Source organism: Gymnogyps californianus, chromosome 9 (assembly GCF_018139145.2).
Source record: "Gymnogyps californianus isolate 813 chromosome 9, ASM1813914v2, whole genome shotgun sequence".
Taxonomy (NCBI): domain Eukaryota; kingdom Metazoa; phylum Chordata; class Aves; order Accipitriformes; family Cathartidae; genus Gymnogyps; species Gymnogyps californianus.
Window position 1 is genome coordinate 12,011,436 of NC_059479.1, and position 20,707 is coordinate 12,032,142.

Sequence of the window (20,707 nt, forward strand, 5' to 3'; positions counted from 1 at the left end):
GAATCAGACTCTCAGTAGAGCTCAGTGCAGGATGCAAAGCAAAGAAGCAAGAGACACACACTTTCCAGACAAACACCAATTCTTATACAAAAAGAAAAACCCTACACTGTAATAGAAGTGTTAAGGTTGCCACAGGACAGGAGTTCTATGAAAGGAGAGAAGTCTTCAGTAAAAGGCACAACTAAAGAAGTACTTCCCTAGATCTTAACCAAGTCTTTCAGTTAGTTCCACTTATACCCCAGTCCCTAGCCTCTCAAAGCCATGCTGGTTACTCTGCCAAGTAATTTCAAGTCCCTTCTTTTCCCTTTTTCCCTTCCTCTAGCTCAAAAACAAATAAAAGAGGAGTGCTTACAAAAACCAGAGCATAAAACAGCTTGGTCTATAACCCCGTAAGAGTCCAGGAGAGACTTAACAGTTTACCTTACGATTGTCTGGTACAGTTACTAAGTATTCAAGTTTCAGATGACACTTATTACATCCAGGAGCCTCAGCCAGCTCTAGTTTTGGTATTTTTCTTTCAGGCACTTCGCTGCCTGTCAGGTTGGTGTTAGATCTACAGTTTTCCCAGTACTATATATCACCAGCCTCTTCAACCCATTGCCATAAACACTAATTAGCAGCATCAGACCCACTCCAAGGGCTTCTTCAGGTTTTGCAGTCCTGCAACGTCCTATGCTCCTTGGTTTAAGATCTTTTGCAAGGAACAACACTTTCAAGGCAAGGCAGACAGTGACGAGGACAAGCAACCACAATGTGTCAGTAACTTGATGGACAACAGGACTGCAGGCAATGAGCGGCTAAGACAGCTGGACACAAAGCTGTTGTGTATTAGGTCACCCCAGCGTCTGAGCAGGCACTTTCCAGATGCAACAACCAAGCTACTACAGGATAAAGAGGCTCAGTTTACTACTGTACTGGTAAAAAAAAAGGATCAAGGATTTGCACAGCAAGTCAAGGTGCAGCTATAGTACATGACAGCAGTCCTCTAATCGCTAGCAAGGCTAACAGTAAGCTGTGAAATTGAGGACCTGGTTTTAGCCTACACTAGAAACTAAAGCACACAACCACCATGAGTCCTCTATATAAGAGGGAGAAGAATGCTTGTCCAGGATGCACCTTCACCACTAAGTCAACACAGCAAGGCAGTACTGCACAGACTATGCTCTCACCTTCATTTTGCTGTGTAGCATGCTAAAGGGCATTTAATTTCATCAATAATTAAGATGAATGCAAGTTTGCAAGCTCATTGATCTCCTTTCATGGGACGAAGCTGTAGCAGAACCACCTCCCAGGTGTCCCCCAGGGCTTCACCTAGGGTCAAGCTTGGCCAAGATACAAGCCTTCCCCATCGCTCTTCAAGGGCTTCTGTCAGGTATAGAGTGGTAAGACAGCCAGCAGTCTCTCGGGCTCTTGCTGTAGATCCAGATCAACGTGTCCTAGGGAGCTCTACTTCCCAAACAATTTAGGGTGTGCATGCCAGATCATCTAACCCTGCCCACAGACAAACCCTCTCCCCCCCCGCCCCCAAAATAATTGTGGCAATTAACCATGTGTCAGTCCCGCTCTCCACAGATCTGCAGAATTGAGTCAATACTACTGATGAGCCCCAATGCACAGGGTTGCTGGTGGAGTTGGAGTGTTACAGAGATGAGCTTCCCCCCCCAGCCTCCCAGTGTTGGGATCAGAGCCAGTAAGCCTGACTTAAGCAGGAGGAGCTGTGGAGAACTGCACTGGAACAAGCAGAGTCTTCTACTGAACTTTACAACAAGCTGAACAACTTTTGGTTTTAAAAAAAGCCATACAAGCAGCAGCTGGCATCTGTTGTTATAAAGGGACATGGCTGAATAGGTAGGAGACAGATTCCCCATTATGAGTCCTCCTGATGGCCTCCGCAAGGATCATTGAGATGTCAATCACCTGGAGGGGAAGAAAGATGCATCAGCGTCACTGAGAAAAGACATCAAGCCTGGAAGAACAGCTGGTAAGTTAGGAAGAACTTAAAGACTAAACTAATCACCCAAATTTATAACATGCCAGATGCAGACAAATGACTTCTACACAGGATTGGGACTTAATTACATATAATTCTGAAGATATTCTACATATAGCACTACAAGAATTATTTCACTGTTGATCTTTGTCAGGATGACAGTCTACTGTCACTTTTCTTTGCTGAGACTCCCTAAGCTCAGTCTGTTTACCCTAAGACTATCTTATTCACTTTGTGTAGGTTGCAGAGAAGTTAGGGGAGTCTAAATCAAGACCAGATCGCGTCCCTTGAGTCATGAGGCTTTACCATCACTGCCAGCAGTCTAAAAAAGATGAAGCTACTGTGCTGCAGCTCAGCTCCCAGTCACTGTGCTGGCTCCACCTGGCGGGGTAATCCAGCTAACAGGAGGGAAAATCAAGTCTCAGTAAAACTCGACCTCTGAACCCCAGCAGCTAAAGCATTTCAGTATATGTAGTCTCAGTAAGAAGCACCATGTTGATGGTGCATTAAGGAAGCTAAGTGAAATCCATATTTAACATTTTCCTTCTTCTGGATAGTTTGCCTCCTAAGGAAGGAAAGAAAAAAAAACTTAAGAGCTGCAGAGCAGACAGAGCACGAGACTTATGACAAATCCTTTAGTTCTGTATTCTCAACACTGAACATCAGATGTTAGTGTAAGAGAGTGAGGTGTTAAGTGAGAGCCTGAAAAACTACTCCACTGCAATCTTTGGCTACGGCTATTTACATTTTGCCTACATTAACTGTAGTGTGGAGCTTGGAAAGAAGCTGAAGCATCAGACATCTTTTAGATGTGCTCAGTTGTAGGAACATCATCCAGAAGTTAGTGTTGAAAAAAAATGCAACCAAATAGCAGTTTGCAATCAGCTTATAACTTACTTCCAAAAGCAGCTTAAAATTCACTGCAGCTTCAACCAGTTGAGCTTCCTTTTCACCAGAACCCCAGTACTGGGGAACCTGCTACACTTACAACACAGTACTGGCTGAGTCTTAGCAGTGCCATTCACTTTCCAGAACTTCTCCAAATGCCTGTGCCCTATATATCTGTGCTGTGAAGCTAGTATTCAGGATGTCCTTGGCTGTATGTATGCTATAGCAGTACCTGAAGCTTCCGATGGACCTATTATGCCTGAATGCTCAGGTAAAGCTACAACTTCCAGCTGTCTGTTAACACAGGAAATCCTCAAGTTCTGCCTAGCTCAAGTTGTACAGCCAATATTTTTCTTCTAGGAAAGTCAGCCTCAGCTTGGGAAACAAAATGCCACAGTACTTCTCCTAAATGGAAAACCCAAGACAGTGAGCATCAAGAGACCAGCTTTTAGCTTTCATATGGATGGCAAAGTGTTTTTGTTTATCTTTGGCAAGTATCTGAACATTGTACTGTGGAGCTGTATCAACTGCTCTTAGTCAAACCAGCAAGATGTGTCTGTGGGAAAAGACTGCACTCCCTCTCCAGCTCACCTGCACTGCTGTTATGACCAGACATGAAGCATACACCTTCCCCAGACCAGGCTTACTTTGCTTCAGAAAAGGAAGTGACACTCTGCTTAAAGGGCTGGGCATTAGGTGATAGATACACAACTGAAGCTGGCATTACCAACTTCAGAAGTTCCTATCTACTTCTGCTTCAGTATTACATGTCATCAGCATATCACTCCTCCAAAGTGTACAGATACAACTGCTTGCTTACATCATGGCCCCATTGGATCAGTGATCTGATCTAGGTAAAACAAGCGCTGAAAAAAATTTACTTAAATGAACTGTTTAAGGTGAGGAGGATTAGAAGCTGCATTTTATCAGCGTAACGTGTCTGTTATCCCACAGCAATAGGAACAAGAGAACTAGTCAACACTGCCACTGATTCCAGTACCAGTGAAACTGCTGTAAGCCCTAGACAATATTATGGGGTTTTCCCACCAACAGGAGGACAGACAAGTGCTACCACCCCCCAGGAGTGACAGAAGAGAAAGTAGATGCTCACCTGGATTTTAGGGCACTGCTTCATCTTGTCCTCCTGGGGTATTGTGTTTGTGACTACAACTGCCTCAAAACAGGCATTATTGATCCGAGAAATTGCTGGCCCAGAAAAGATCCCGTGAGTTAAGATGGCATAAACTTTGGTGGCTCCAGCTGACACAAGCCTACAAGGGGGGAAAAAGGGCAAGAATGAGAAATTCTTAGCAAGTGTTAAACTGACATTAGTGCAGGGCACATGGTAAGCATGAAAGGAGACAATACCATATGCTTAGGGGACAGGCTACCTTTGATTCCCCCCTCCAGCCCACTATTGATTTGGGGGAAGAAAACAGTTTAACAAGTACCATAAAATCCACCACAAGCAAAGTATAAATTGAAAAAAATATTGTTCTTAGCCCTGGGACATTTGGACTAGATCATACAAATCACCTTCCATGATTTTTGCCAACACAAGGTAGCAGATAGTTAATACTGAGTGTTGCCTATGCTGGCATTTCCAGTGCAGAAGGCTTGGAAGATATCAAAGCTTCAAAAGCTTACTACTAATAGAAATTCAGATGTATGACCTTAAGCTGATGGACCAGACAGCACTTTGTTCTACCTAGCATAGTCAGTGATGGTCTAGTGGAAGACATACTTTCAACACAAGCATTTTTCAAATAAAAAAGACACTATGGTCTTCTAGCTATTCCCACTGTGAGAACTTTAACTAGGCTTTTTACTTATTTTGTATGACATGAGATAGATAATCAAGAAACTGTATGTTACTTTGTGAAACTTGACATGCAAATAATCTGCTTAACTCATTACACAGGCATTCACTAACAATAGGTTTCTGATTTAGGAAAGAATCAGTCAGCCCTACTCACTTGTCTGCAGCATGACAGATGGTACCACATGTGTCTGCCATATCATCTACCAGAATGGCCACTCTGTCTTTCACATCACCCACCAGCACCATGCGATCCACTTCATTGGCCTTCTTGCGCTCCTTGTGAATGAGGGCAAAGTCTACATTCAATCGATCTGCAATGGAGGTCACTCTGAAGAGAGAAGTTTCCAAACAACACTTAACTCCACACAACAGCTTCAATCAAATCTCTGTTAAAACTACTAAGCACAAACTGCCACTGCAGTAAGAGAAGCTGTCACCACATCTGTTACTACTCCCAAGCAATTAATAGAAGACTCTGCCACCTTAGTTTCCCTTCAAGCAGTTAAACTGCAATCTCTGATCTAATCTCTCCCAATGACAGCAACTAGATTAAGATAAAAGTCTTTCATCCTGACCACTGTAAATTAATTTGCATGTAAAGCTCAAAACAAACCTTAACCAGCAAGTTTGGCAAACCTGAAGTGATCAGAATGCTTGCGAAGTTGTCATCTTTATAACACTACACTGGAAAGGCTTAAGTTGTGCTACAACAGGGATTTACTTGCACTCATATAAGCATTCAATTGTCATGCATACAAGTGTTGGCACAAGGACAGTGGCAGTACACATCCAAGAAATGCAAGTCCACCACCTCACATTTACTTTGGTTAAAGTGACCACAGAACAACCTTACTAGAAGGACCTAAAATTTATATATTGATATTGATGAATAGTAAAGAGTTTAAAAGCATTAAGAGTGAGAAGGAACAAAATACACATGCCCCTAAGAAATTCTACGCTTGAGTAGACTCCTAGCCTCAGTAGATCAGACTCATCACCCTGGGAGTCCTACACAAGATTGTTAAACTAAACTGTTTACTCAAGTATTTAGTTCTGCAGTTATCTCCATAAAATACTGCACCAGCTAAGACTGACACATTTCAGTTTAAGTGGCTTTTGAAGGTTTTTTCGGGAGTCAGATTATAGCTGGCTGACTTGGCATTTCATACACTGCATTATACAACAAGCTACAGAAGTAGCTGAATATACAAAAGGTCTTGTCCAATACATGGGCCATAACAAAGCTACAGGAAGACATACAGCGACCTACAGCAGTAGTATCTCTTCGCTGTTTGTAACGGATAGCTTAAAACACTCTGAAGTATGTGAATCAGGTCAGCATGCACCAACATTTTGGTGTGACAGTCCTGGATTAAAGAATACATCTGCTCCCCTTTGCTGTTCACATGTAGCCCTTATAGAGAAGCATCAAGGAACAGCCTAGCTTCTCCTAATAAGCACCTGAGAACATTCTGAACTGCTCACAAACTGGCATGTTCATCTGCAGAAAGATGGGAGATTGTCAGACTATCAAAGTAGAAATGTACTGTAACATATGCTGCTGCTTTTTGGAAAGGAACCGTCTATCTTCCTTGCTCACAGGGAAGAGGAAGAGTAGCAGCAGGCTTAAGTCCCAGACATTCAAATCAAGCATAATAAAGTAAGAAAATGCCTCAATAGACTAAGCTTAATGCTGCAAAGAAAACAGCCTGGATAAAAACGTATCATTAACCAGCAGCAGTAACCTTGTCTTGGCATAGGGGTATGAGCTACACCATTCCTTCCTTCAACCTGCATAATTACCCTTCTACAAAAAATTGTTTCAGTTTAATTCCTACCTATGCAGCTGCGATTCTAGAAGCTATTTAATTCTCCATGTAGCCCAAAAAACCTTCTAAACGTTCCCTAGGAAGAATATCTGACCACTCTTCACTAGCTGCCACAGACTGTCTTACAGAAGGCAGGCTGGCAGAGAGAACATGTGTCTTAAGAATAAGGTCACAAGCACTCTCAGGAATTCAAGTAGATATAGAAGCACCTCAAGCTAGCTGTCTGACAGCTTACCTCTTGGCTCCACCAGCATCTGGTGAAACAATGGTGCAGTTCTTCCACTCTGCAATATTTTCTTTGATCCATTTCAGTACAGCAGGCTCAGCATATAAGTTATCAACAGGGATATCAAAAAAACCCTGCAAGGAAGATGACAGGAACAGATGTAGCTGAAGGTCACATTCCAAAAACAGTTGGAAGAAGCCTTCTATATGATCAGGCATGCAGCCACCGCCTTTCCACACCCTTCAGCTTTCCTTTCTACTTCCCTTAATGCAAGGGTAGTAGCCTTTGGGATACACAGAATAGTAATGTAAGAAGTCTTCAGAGCCAGAAATAGTTTAGCAGCGTAAATAACACTTTACATCTGACACCTTCACAACATGGAACTAGTTCTATCCTAAGGGGGTGCAGAAAACCAGCATCAAACACACTCATTTTCAGAGCAGCTAGCTGCCTGTTTACAAAGTCAATCTTTAAAGCTCATTACCTACACTGTTTGCATCTACAGGAAACCTATGAAAAAGGTTTGAGTAACATTTGTTTTTAAACTAATGCAGCTGGTTCCACAACTTAACATTGACCCAGCAGACTCCTCCAGGTAAACCTCAAAGGTCACTAAAAGCCAGAAGTTAATCCTGGACAGGGAGTAATAGGCAGGAGAGTGGCGGCAGCTACTCTAGAGGAATGCTTCAAGGTATAGGGGTAACAGATCCTTCCTACCATCATTCCTTCTGCACTCAGCAACCCAGCAACTACAAGAACCAGGCTGAAACCAGCCAGATGCTGGAAACTTATACACACAAACTCAATTATTCAACTGAATCTCACCATTGCTGCTGGTGAAAGGTCAACCCTGTGGCACACATCATAACTCCAAGGCTCTTAGGGAAGAGGCATACCCCCTTGGGCTCTGTTCTTTTGTTTCATGATCTTTCTGAAAGTCTTCTCAGCTGTGTCCCCATAGATTTTTTCCATCTGAGACAAAGTATTTCTGGGCAAATTATACTGGAAGAAATTATACTGAAGTGTGAATGGCTGCATTTTCAACTGTTAAAATGACAGCCAGCCCACCTTCTTCACCAGGCAGTAGATATCTTACCCTTCTGGATTCAAAGTGTTTGCAGCAATACAAGAGATATCCTCCCCCTTGCTCAAGGTGGAAAGAAACAAGACTGATAAGCTTGCTGTCCCTCCTGTCCCTGGTATACACTCTTGCCATTTCTCTTACACAGCTCTGGTCAAGATTTCACTTGCTCTGTAAGACTGTTCTATTCACTAAGCCAGGAATACCCATGAATAATTTTCAATTCACCAGCAGCTTGGGAGAGAACCAAAGACAACTTATGTGGAAGGGTGGCACTGAGTGGATATAAGTGGGATAGCCTATCTTGTCAGCAGCAAGCTATCAGATCACTGTCCTGGTCAACTGAACCCTCACAAACAGCTGTGCCAGTACACCTGGAGGCAGAGCTAACCTCAGGGCAGCAGTATTACCAGCCACTGTGTCAAACAGAGCACTGCTCACTTCTCCCTGACAATTCAGTAAATATCAGAAAGCTCTACTCAATATTTAAGAACACTCTTGATAAAGCCATTCTTCATCTCAAATTCCTCAAAGGACCAGTTAAGAATACACAGTGTCACTGTGTGGCAATAAAGTTGCACGGATCATTTACTAGCCCAACATTCATTTACACAGGACTCAATAAGCTTAGTCTGATCAAGAATAGCTATAATTTCATTTACAGATGAACCTGTGACCCATCCCCCCATCCTCTTCTGACTGATTCTACAAGTCCCTTTCAGTCCCATATTCCCAAGTCCTGATCACCACTATGTCCAAAAAAAGCAGATCACTGGAAAGCCTGCAAGGCAGTAAAGAAGCTCAGATTGGAGCAGGTAAGTACTTCCCTGATTTTAGCTCCTACCTGAATCTGAGATGCATGCAGGTCCATGGTGATTATATGATCTGCACCTGCCACAGACAGCATGTTTGCAACCAGTTTGGCAGAGATCGGAGCTCGACTCTAGTACAGGAAAAAAAACAGTATTTAAGACAAGTTCAACTCTTTCATCAAGATGTCAGTCTTCCACTTCTCAGCAATGATTCACAAGCAGTTACTAAAAGGAGTACTCATTAACATTGCATCTTTTCATCAACTGGTGATTACAGCTTGGTGTATTTTCAAGAAGAACTAGATCTTTATGAAAAGATGAATTTGCAGTCCGATGACCTAAGGTTTAAAGAAATTAAAATAAGTTTTATCTCCTCCTCTACATATTCAACTTCACCTAATCCCTATCCAGCAGTCAGGACTTTCAAGATGTGCATTCATCTTCCCAGCAGAAATCTTTACCGCATCCCTTACCTTGTCCTTTTTGTCCTGCCGAGCATAAGGGAAGCAGGGTATGACAGCTGTGACTCTGCTGGCTGAGGCAATCTTACAGGCATTTATCATGATAAGGAGCTCCATCAGATTGTCATTGATTTCACCACAGCCACTCTGCACAATGTAGACATCCTCCCCACGTACACTCTCGCCTATTTCCACACTGGGAACAGATGAGGAAAGGAGAATTGTATCCAAATACAAATTAAAACACAGCCATTACATACGCCTGCAGAGCAACCAAGGGGTTGCATTCCCAAGGGTCTGTGGGTTAGTGTCATATCATCAAGGGTGTTGAGCAGGAACACTGTCGCTTATTTGCTCAGTAACTATTTTACATTGCTCACTGATCAAATCTAATGGTTCAGTCAGTAAGGCTAAAAACACTCAGTGTGAACTCTCGATCTCAACACAAGCTGAGCATGAAAACACCCCAGAACAGGCCTTGTTCCTCCTGAATCAGATGTACAACCACCTCAGCTAAAAGCAGCAGTGTACAAAGGAAGCAAGGATGACGGCCAGTCAGCACAGAAAGCTGAGCCAAACTTCTACCAGAAGCTATGCTGCAGACGATTATTAGATTTAGAGTCATAACAGCTATTCACTGGCTTGAACAGAGAAGCCCTCCAGCATTTCACTTTGGAAAGGCTTTTGGGGTTAATTTCCTCCTGGATGTAATGCACACTAATCCCTGCTGATGAAGGGACTGAATACAAGCCAAAGGTCCTGTTTGCCAGCAGCAAACTGCCAGCTTCAGTGCATGTATCAAGACACCTGCACCAGAGGGAGAGCTGGGAAGAAAGCAACAGTCCTAGGTTTGAGGTTTCATACAGGGCAATGCTGCATAAGGCCTTTCATAGGAATGTATTGACTACTGAGTACTTCCAACATTTCAGTTTAGAGAAGGCTGCCACAGATTTGGAAGTAACCAGAAGTCAGTCTACTGAGGACAAAGCTCTTCCACTGTTTCCTTCTTCTTGCACTGGAGATGCTTACCCACTCTGCAGACTGCTGCCACATCAAATTCTAGGAACAAGTAGACAGACAATCACCCAACCCACTCCTAATGGCTTCATTCATAGAGTACCTTAGGGTAGATTTCTAATTTTAATATTTCATTCTTTGATCTTCCTCCCCTCTTCAACATGTTTTTGATAACAGCTAGGTATTTATAGTCTTACTGATCAATATCCATCAGCAAACTGCTATCATCTTTACTGCACACTGACTTGCAGCATACACCAGTCTCTCATGAAGAATTTCAGCCAGCATGAGAACTTTCTGCTAGGTAAATGTCTGAATTGACAGTAGTTAACATACAAGTGTCATCTCCAACTGTACTTACTATCAGTTTAATATTAAGCTGATTCAAGACATTTATTGTACAAAAACATCAATGAACTATTCTGTTAAAACAATCTTACTTTCTCTGGGAATCATCTGCTGTCAGTTTATTAAGGTAAATAAGACATCTATTAGGTCTTAAAGTCACATTACCTGTTGACATAAGAACCTGCTGGCTAGCCAACTGGATGGATAAGAGCAGTTGTTACAGAGCAATGAGAACAGTGCAATGGCAATGGCTGTAAATCAGACTTTTTACAACTCTCCTCTAAAACTCTTTGTACTACCTCTGAAGTTTTCAGTTACAATCAACACCCATGCAATAGAAACGTAATATTCTACATCATGCGTACGTCCTGGATTCTCCCGGAAAAAATTACTGCCTCCAGAAGAAAGGAGTGGGTCGGAGCAATCATTCGAGGTTCTTTGTATTTTACTGTGCGGTGTCTACATGCTTAGTGTACTTCTCTAAACCAAGCTTTAAGAGCTCTGAATAATTTTTGCCTCTCCTTTCTTTTAGCTTCTTCAAGTAGGATGGCAGCAAGACTTATAAAGCATAGAGACAGAAAACAAAACAAATCTTAGGTTTCAGAGCTTGGGGGGAACACAGACTGCATGACTGCAACTGCATCATGGGCTGCAAGGTGGTGTCAGCCTCTTATCTTTCCTGAATAATTTTATCAATACCTTTAAGACTCTGATGCTCTTCAGAGTAGTTTAAAGGCACCAGGTATACCCTAAGCACAAAACTGTCAAGCCTCAAGTCACCACAGTCTCAACTCATCACAGTCTAGACTACGCACGGAAGAGGCTAATCAACACAGGTGAAACCTTGGGAGGTGCATTCCCATCAGCTCCTAGCTTTTGGGGTGGTAGGGGCAAGGTCCGGCTGGTGAATTCTGCTGCTCCAACCTCTGTCATAGCGGCCGGGTGACACAAACCCTTTCCTCCACGTGTGGGAGCACCGCACCCCGCAAGGTGCGGTGAAAGCATTAAAACCGCCTGTCGAAGGCCAGCGCACTGTGGCACAGCCCGCACGGGAGACAGACGCTTTTCAGCGGAGGCCGCTAGAGGCATTGCCGTGGCCGTGCAGCCGCCCAGCACATGGCTCACCGCCGCCGGGAGCTCTCCAGGGAGCACCACAGCCCCGGCCTCTCCCCATATGAGAGCCCACCCCTCCCAGGGCTCCACCGCTCCCTGGGGTGCCACGCTTTACCGGGCCGGTTGCTTCCGCTCCCTCTCACCCAGCATTCGGTAAACGCCGGCCCAGCGGCACGATCACCATGCCGCCCCATGCGTTGCTCCACAAAAAGGGGCTCTGGGCGGGGAACTGCTCAAGAGGAGCCAGCGGCGCTGCACGGCGGCCCCTTGGCTGAAGGACGCCCACGGGGGACCTGGCCGCGGCCCGGCGGCTGCTCGCAGGGGAAGGGCAGGATGCCCTGGAGGTCTCCGGCACAGCAGGGCCCAGGCAGGCGTGCTCCGCGCTCAGTGGAGGTCTCCGAGCGCGGCCTCCGTCGAGCCGCCGCTCCCCCCGGGCCGGGCCCGGGCGCAGGGCCCACTCCGCGGCCCTCACTACAAATCCCAGCAGCCCCTGCGCAGCGGCTGTGCAGATCCCAGCGCGGCAGCGCCCCGCGGCCCGCCGGGAGCTGTAGTGCGGCCCTACCCCGCCTCACCATGTCTCCTGGTTGCTGAACTTCTTCGTGACCACCTTGCCCAGCTCCAGGCCGAGGCGGTCGGCGATCTTCTGGGACAGGTCCTGGTGCGAGCTCCCACTGAAGATCTTGATGTTGGGCATGATGGCGGCTGCGGCGCTCTCCTCCTGCTCGCTCCGCCTCGCACCGCAACCGGCTGCCGCACGGGGATCCACCCGCCTCCTGCGCGGGGACGCGGCACCGTGAGCAGGGACCACGCCGACACCCACCTACGCCGCCATTTTACCCCTTCCCGCCCGCCGCGCGGGCCCTTTATAGACTCCTCGCCCCCAAGGCCCCGCCTCGGCGCGCTTCCCATTGGCTCTGTGGCGGCCAGGGGCGGGGCCCTGCCTGCCCCCGCAACGGCGTGAAGGGTGGTGGGCGTGGCTCGGAGGGCTCCCTCCTGCCCCGCCGACCGCCTCAACAACGGCCCCTGGTGGGGGGGAGGAGGGAGGCGTGCGCGGCTGCTCGCTAGCCGCTCCGGGGGGTGAGGCGCAGGGCAGGAGGAGGCCTCCGATTGGTCGTCGCCTGGCCTGCGATTGGTCATCGCCTGACCGCCTGGCCTGCGATTGGTGAGAGTGGCCGCGGCCGGAGCTGGCCGACGGCCCTGCCCCACGTGGCCTGGGGGACGGACGGACGGACGGGACTGGGTTCGTTTGTCGCGTGATTGGCAGTCGACCCCCCCCGGCGGCCATGGTGGCTCCCCTCGCTCAGGGGAGGCCCCGGGGAGAGGCGGGGGGGGGGGGGGGAGAGAATATGGCCCCGCACCCGCCGCAGGGCGCCGTGCCCGCGTACCCCGCCGGCCTCCGACCCCGGCGGGTGAGGAGCCCCGCGGCGGCGGGGCGGGGGTTACCTCAGCATGCCGGTGTGCCTGCGCCCGCTGCCTCCTTCCTCCGCAGCCGCGGGCTGCCAGGGCCTGCCCTGCGCCAAGCAGGCGTCACCTCGCCGGGCTGCAGTACAGCGGCGTAATGCAGTACCCCAGTGGCACGCTGTACGGGCGTCACCTTGCCCAGCTGCTGCACCGCCGTGTCACACTGTACAGGCGTCACCTTGCCAGGCACTGTACCCCTGAGACAGCCTGTGCAGGCGCCACCTCGCCAGGCTGCTGCACCCTGTGTAGTGCGGCACAGGGGTCACCCCGCCGTGTGTCAGGTAGGGCTGCACAGCCATCACCTCGCCATGCCACTGGACACTGCCCGTTGCACTGGCGCGAGTGACTCAGGGTGCTGCAGCATCGCAGCCGCAGCCACATGCTGTGCGGCTCCCCCTGGCTCACACTGTGCTGTAGGTACCTCTGGGCAAAGCCTCGAGTTGTAGGGTGACGGCCTGCGGAGCCCCAGGCACGGCAATGCCCTGCAGCGGCAGCAGCACGGGCTGGGCACCCACCATTTCACATCTCTGTGATTTTCACAGCGAATAGGTTCTCATGAAGAGAAATTGTGGCTTTTCCAGCACAAACAGAAGCCCAGGCGCCTCAGCTGAAGGCTGCGCAGAGTCAAGGACAGCACGGGAAACGGGAGCTCTGCTGCCTGATCAGCTGTGCCCAGCCCAGCCGCTCAGTGCTGTGCCCAGCGGTTGGGACCAGTCCCTGGCTATGAGCTTCAAAGGCTGGGTGGGACCATGTGTTGACATTATCAAGTTGGAGCAAGTTTTTAATTTTTGAAGGATAGTGCTTATTCTCTTTGCTTGAAGATAAACCTTTTGCTTTTTTGTCTTGCAAACTTCTAGTCTACAAAAATACTAATAATTGATTTTCTTTGCCCTTTCCTTCAAGTATGCTGTGCTCAGTCTCTTTTCCTTTGGCTGAATTGTGAATTGATCTCATTCCAAAAGTGAAATGATGGTAGCAGGCTTTATGTGCGAAGCATTGACTTCTTGCATATATACCCAGTTTGACTGGTCTCACTGCAAACTGAATGAGAAAAGATACCATGATAGCTGTAATCAACATTTTCTGCACTTGTCCTCAGAATTGGCAGCAATACTTTCTGCTATTTATTTTTCTGTTGGAAATAGCCTTTGGCCACGTTTTGAGATTAAAAAAATCATAATTGCGGTGGATACTCTGAATTGCAAATACAGAGGTGTTTTTTTCTGTCTTCTGGATCATTGTTAAAACCCATGTGGGTACTGTTTTAGCAGGCTGTTTAATTTCTGACAGGCTTCTTTACATTTATAATCAGGGTTTCGTACCTAATTCTGTAATTAGTCTCCTGTGAACTTTCAGCCTGTATGTGATTACATTATGCAGGTTAATTTAGCTTTTGCAAAAATAAACATTGTGTTTAAAGGTTTTTAAATATACAAAATAAGCCACAAACAGCTTCTTCAAAATTTGCGTGCAGTCATGTAATTCCTACTCGTTTTACTTGACTGTCTCATAGATAACAAACTTCTGCAATGAATTTTGCATTGGTAAGTTACTGCTTTGAGTCCTTGAGAATTCAACCAGAAGAACTTGTCTGCAATTCGCACCGGCTGGCCACATTGTCTTTATTTTGTGTTGCAACCATCCTGGACCAAAACGCTGCTGTCACTATCCCCAAAGGCCAGTAAACTAATGATTATAAAATCGTACTTTGAGGAGGTTTTCTATAATGCTTTGTAGGGTGTCATTAAACTTGGAATTCATCTGGATTAAAATAGATATTAATTGCCATACTTAGCATTGATGGGAACTGGAATATCAATATATGGTAATTTCAATTTTTTTGGTGTAACTGTAGCAGCTTGTGAAATGCTGTGACATACAGCAAATCCAAGGAATGGGAAAGGAAGAATACAGCCCTTTGCTTCTAATTTGTTGCTAAAGATTGCTCATCTTATTAACACAGAAGAAAACTTCACTGTCAGATGGCTACCTGGTGGTTCAAGTGACAGGATTTGTGGATACCTCCCGAACTTCTAGCAGCCACATTCTTGTGTAAAATCCACATCACTGTAATCATTCTCTACTAATGACTCCTGTACCTTTGTCTGGAGGACACCTACAAAAATCCGGCAATTTTGCTGGCATTCTAATGTGGGCCTTTCACAGTTCACAACATTTTTTTCAAATGATAGTTTGGGATAATTGCAAGTTTGCAATGGCTGTTCTGTACATATTTTTCAGTGATAAAGCTGAAAGTCTAAAAATAACTTCAAGGCCTCTCCTCCCTGCAAAACACAGACTACAGAAGGTTTGTTGCTGCTATTGCAGTTTGAAGAATTTGGAAGATGGGTAACTTCTTTACAGTCCCCAAAATACTTGTTTCTGGTTTTGAACCCTTTGCTTCAGTCGTGGTTTAAATTCCATTTCTTTTCCCGCTACTCTTGAATGCAGAATGAGTGTCTTCTGTGCCCCAACATCCCTGTCCCCTCCCAGTTTATTCATGAAACAGGCACTGGGAACCTGAGGCTGAAGGCAGCAGAATGTATATCAAAACTTGTGAATCATGCCTCTCATTGATGAAGTCTGAGTTTCCCCTACACAGGACTTTTGAAGTAGCATGTCTTATCAGTTTCCTCCTGCAATTACGGAGATGGGATTTGCAGGAGTGAAAAATCTGACAAAAGATGAAATTAGATCCTTAATTCTGTAAACCAGGGACTGGCAACCTTTCATGTGTAAAATCGAAGGCTTTTTTTTTGCCTTTCTGAGCTAGAGGCCAAGCGTGCTTTCAGGAGCCCTAGTGAGCCGGTGGAAGCTGCCCCCCAGGAGGGAAGATTTTGCGGAGCTGCTGGTGGATGATACCTTCTTTTCCTCCAAGGCAAATAGAGCCAGGGACTGGGCGCTGTGGCTGCTCATAGTTTCTCCAGCTCTGCGTCGTCTTGCTGCCTTGCACTGCTCACAGCAGCGTTAAATGGCCATGAGTGCCATCTAAGAAGAGTCCCTGCTGCTCTTCAGTGTTTCAGCTACCACAATGTCTTTGTAGGTTAGACAGCACTTTGGTTATGAGGACAAAAGTCCACCTACCTTAATGATTTATCACTATTGCTAGAAAAGCTCTTAGAACAGGGTAATCTCAGAGATTTGATTGAGGAGAAGCTCTTAATGCACCAAAGTCTTAAAGCCAAAAAGCTTGTGCATGAGGTTCCTCAGCCACAGCTTGTCTATTAGCAGCTTGCATTGCCATTAACTGAAGAAGGGACAAGGAGAACCAGCTTTAGAGGGAGATGTTTATCTGGTTCTTGGCCTAAAAGGGCCACAGGGAGAGACTGTGTGGTTGAAAACCACTGGCCTGTGAGTCAGGTTGTCGGTCAAAGGATGCTCAGAAAAATGATTACAGCCTAAGTGACATTTGGATGTGAAAGTGCATTGGAGTAGATCAGCTCTTGTGTGGACACCCTTATTCAGAATTAAAGCACCTAATTCCAGTTGGCCTGCTTCAATCTGAAAGCAAAATATAATAAATTATCTACTTCCAACCTAAAGAATTTTATTTAACTTTCCTGTGGTTTACAATGCAGACAAGCACGATTTGCTTTTGGTAGCAGAAAGAACAAGCTCATAGCCTGAGCTGCTGTGTTCCCTCATGTTTTGGAAATTGTGAAGTAAATTACTGTCCAACTAAGGAGAACCTGAAAGCACAGGAATAGCAAAAAGTCCTTTTTATTTATCTGATTCTATGGAGATGCATTTAATCAGAAATACCTTTGTGTTTCATGGCCTGAGAATATATTTTCCAGGAAGTTTTAAGCAGTGCATTAACACCATCAAATTTCATGGTGATGTCAATCAAGACAAATAGCCCTTGTCCCTCTCTTGGCACATTCCTTCATACAATTGCCACTCAATTACCACCAGCCACTTAATCAAGGACACATTTTAATGCAGAGAGCCTTTGGCTGAGGGTAGTTTTTTCTTTCTCTTGCCTTGTGACTGCACTGCCTCGCAGCCAGTTCTGTTAGGAATAGCACAAGGCTCTGCCGTTTGCCTTGGTGGCTGAAAGAAAAGTAGAAGCCGGAAAAAACGTGGAGGCCAAAAGGGGGTGGGAGGCAGAAAGAAAACTAGAGGCGGAGAAGGGTTGAGAGGCTGAAAGTAGAGGCTGAAGAGGGGAAGGAAGCTGAAAGGAAAGTGGATGCGAAAAAGGGGTGTGAGGTCAAAAAGGAGTGGGAGGACAAAAAAAGGTTGGAGGCCGAAAGGGAAGTAGAGGCCAAAAAGCGGTGCGAGACCAACAAGCGGTGGGAGGCCAAAAAGGAATCAGCAGCTCGTGGCACTGGGACTCCGAGCACATGACGTACACCAGCCTCACAAACGTCTCGATGAGGCTGCTTAGCACCTGGAAGCTGCTCGTGATGGCGGAGAGCATGTGAATTGGACTCTTGTCGACAGCTGCCACGCAGCGGCAGGATGCCCGAAACTCCTTGAACTTGAGGGTGAGCTCTTGCTTGTACTCAGCCAGCTGGGAGATGTAGGGTTTGCAGTCCCGGACGTCAGGGCTCACCACACACTGCCTCAGGATAGTCAGGAGCTCATTGGTGTCCAGCTGCACTTGCAGAAACCCATTGGGAAAGCTGTAGGCATGGCCTCGAAGGGTGTTGGTCTTTCCCAATTCCTCTCCAAACTGGAGGTCCTTAAATCTATTTCCTGGGTCTGACTGTCATTGGGACTGCTGCAGGCTGTTGCGCTGGGAGCTGTAGTGCGGCCCTACCCCGCCTCACCATGTCTCCTGGTTGCTGAACTTCTTCGTGACCACCTTGCCCAGCTCCAGGCCGAGGCGGTCGGCGATCTTCTGGGACAGGTCCTGGTGCAAGCTCCCGATGAAGATCTTGATGTTGGGCATGATGGCGGCTGCGGCGCTCTCCTCCTGCTCGCTCCGCCTCGCACCGCAACCGGCTGCCGCACGGGGATCCACCCGCCTCCTGCGCGGGGACGTGGCACCGTGAGCAGGGACCACGCCGACACCCACCTACGCCGCCATTTTACCCCTTCCCGCCCGCCGCGCGGGCCCTTTATAGACTCCTCGCCCCCAAGGCCCCGCCTCGGCGCGCTTCCCATTGGCTCTGTGGCGGCCAGGGGCGGGGCCCTGCCTGCCCCCGCAACGGCGTGAAGGGTGGTGGGCGTGGCTCGGAGGGCTCCCTCCTGCCCCGCCGACCGCCTCAACAACGGCCCCTGGTGGGGGGAGGAGGGAGGCGTGCGCGGCTGCTCGCTAGCCGCTCCGGGGGGTGAGGCGCAGGGCAGGAGGAGGCCTCCGATTGGTCGTCGCCTGGCCTGCGATTGGTCATCGCCTGACCGCCTGGCCTGCGATTGGTCAGGGTGGCCGCGGAGGCCAGAGGAAAAGTAGAGGCCAAAAAGGGGTGGGAAGCTGGAGAAGGTTGGGAGACCGAAAGAAAAGGGGAGGCCGAGGTGAAGTTGAGGCCAAAGAGCAGTGGGTGGCTGAAAAGGGGTGGGAATTCCGAGAAGGGCTGCATCTCCAGTGTTAGCACCTTCTGTATCTCAGTCCCCTCCCCTGAGTGTCACCGAACGTTTCACAGACCTGAGGCTTTTCTGTGTGGGAGCAGAAACATCAGCCATCGCTTCTGGGAGCAGTTCTAGTGGCTGCTCATTTTCTGCCTGTGTCTCTGCCTCTATTACTTGTTTCACGGGGATTATTTTTAGATAAATCCTCTCTCTGCTGCTCCAAGCCACTCGGATGCAGTAAGAACCGTCTCGTTTCGAATTTTTATTGACTCTACAAGAACCCCCTATTCTTTCCTTTGTAGAGGAGATCCCTTTATCACAGGTATACCACTGGGTCCGATCAGTTGTATTTAGGAATGAAGCTCACCTGTAGCACTGTAAACGCTACCAGAGGTACACAGGACATAGCTGAACCAGAGCACATCCACCGGGAAAAAGCACACCATTTGTCAGGAAAAGGAGAAAACTTTGGGAAATAAATGGTATTTTCAAGTCACCACTAGAAACAATGCAGACTTAGGGATGAAAAGCTCTTCAAAGGATCCTGACCGGTCCCTTTGTGTTCCTGATCTTTCTACTCAGCATTTTTACTGTGCCTTTCTAAGGAGCCCAGTTAAAAGTATGAGGATGGAGTCCTGTTGCTCTAGCAAGAGATGAATATTCATTAGATTCAGGAGTATTTCCAAGGTGCTTTACAAAAGTGGGATTTAGTGGAGCGTTATAAAGTATCCTGGACCATGTGTGTAGAAACGATGCATGTCCCCCACCCTTTCGTCTCTCTCCCCAGCCCTCGGCATGTGCAACAAACCTCAGAGAGGCAGCACTGGGATTTCTGCCACTTTGAACACAGCATGTTTGCGTTTTAATGACTTTATAGTCCAGCTGCAGAAAACACCCTCCCTGTTCACTCTGTATCTGGGCGGCAGGTGACAGCAAGGGGCACCATCTCAGCTGGATTGGAAGGTTGTGCAGTGGCTGCAGTGGGATGAGGCATGGGCAGGTTCCTCGTCTGCTCGTGCCCTGACATGGAATTACATAGCCTGACACAAAAACCTTTGGAAAAGTTTCCTATCATGTGTGCAGACTGTTTTCATATATACTAAGTAAGGTTGGGCAATGTAAATAAGCTGAGATGCCTGTCTTCCCTAGCAGACTTCTCTTGTGTCCAATTAAAGCCATGGGTGTCCCAGCCAGCTCCACCGTGTCTGCCTACGTGAGGAATTTGTTAGGATGTTTTACACAGGAATCCAGACACTGTGCATTAAATGAGGATAAAATTTAGACATTACTCATTTCTATTTAACTGTCAGCTCCCTTGGGTGTGATGAAAGCAGCAGTGGGTCCCAGCTATTCAGCTTGCTCCGCTGTTGTATCTGGGGCTGCTGCGATTCCTGTGTAGTGTTGCCAGGACCTTGGAGAGGATGGAAATCCTGACAGGAGAATGTGGCCACTACGTTGCGGGGATTAGAGTTCAAAGTGCTTTAAACCATGGTGCCCAGTTGTTGTCTCCAGCTGACAATGACCAGCAAAGTCCACAGAGACACAAGCAATTTTATCCAAACCTATCTTGGGACTACTGCTTGAGGTCTGCTAATTTTCGAGCTCCTGCTTTTGACACTTTAACCCCTGAAAGCTAGGTCTTCTGTTTTTCTCATGTGTATTAGAGGGACCAGCGATGGCCCAATTTTTGTTCCTTTTCTATCCATTGTCACTGATAGAGCCCTGGTGAGGACTCCTTGGGAGTGGACATAATTTAGAGAAGATTAAGGGAGGGAGCAGACTATGGGAGTGCAATGACATCAGATGGTCACGAATGCATGTTGTGGCTGAGCAATGCTCACGGGAGCCATGAAGGCCCTGGAGGAAATCTGCGCCATTATGCTACAGCAAAAAACTCAGAGCGAAGGCAGTATGAGAAGGGCAGTTACTGCTGGCGCTGCTCTAAGAGGGTGCTAAAGTGCAGGTGAACACAACCTGCCATGCTCAGGCAGATTGCTCTGGTGGGAGGGGATGGAGAAAAATTGATTTATCGTTATGCACACACACCTGCAAAACAATATTGTCCTTTTCCGAGAACCGTATACTTTGCTTTAACTTGCTGGGAGACAGTGGCTTTGATCTGAAGAGATGCTGATGCTAAATGAGAAC

At 47.2% G+C, this 20,707-nt stretch overlaps 1 protein-coding gene across 5 annotated transcripts; it reads right to left on the reverse strand.

Moving 5' to 3' along the window:
• Nucleotides 1-1,527: 1,527 nt before the first annotated feature.
• Nucleotides 1,528-18,028, reverse strand: PRPS1 (phosphoribosyl pyrophosphate synthetase 1). 5 transcript variants are annotated; one of them, XM_050901758.1, is made up of 7 exons: nt 17,821-18,028; nt 9,122-9,305; nt 8,681-8,779; nt 6,765-6,889; nt 4,855-5,028; nt 3,990-4,149; nt 1,528-1,917 (listed from the first exon to the last, which is right to left on the reverse strand). In XM_050901758.1, the coding sequence occupies exons 1-7, from the start codon at nt 17,940-17,942 to the stop codon at nt 1,825-1,827; spliced, it is 957 nt and encodes a 318-aa protein (XP_050757715.1). In that variant the 5' UTR covers nt 17,943-18,028; the 3' UTR covers nt 1,528-1,824. The 5 variants fall into 5 exon arrangements, with proteins under 5 accessions (XP_050757715.1, XP_050757714.1, XP_050757717.1 ...); XM_050901757.1 differs by lacking the exon at nt 17,821-18,028 and adding an exon at nt 12,160-12,382; XM_050901760.1 differs by lacking the exon at nt 17,821-18,028 and adding an exon at nt 12,160-12,382 and having other exon boundaries at nt 9,113-9,305.
• Nucleotides 18,029-20,707: the final 2,679 nt, after the last annotated feature.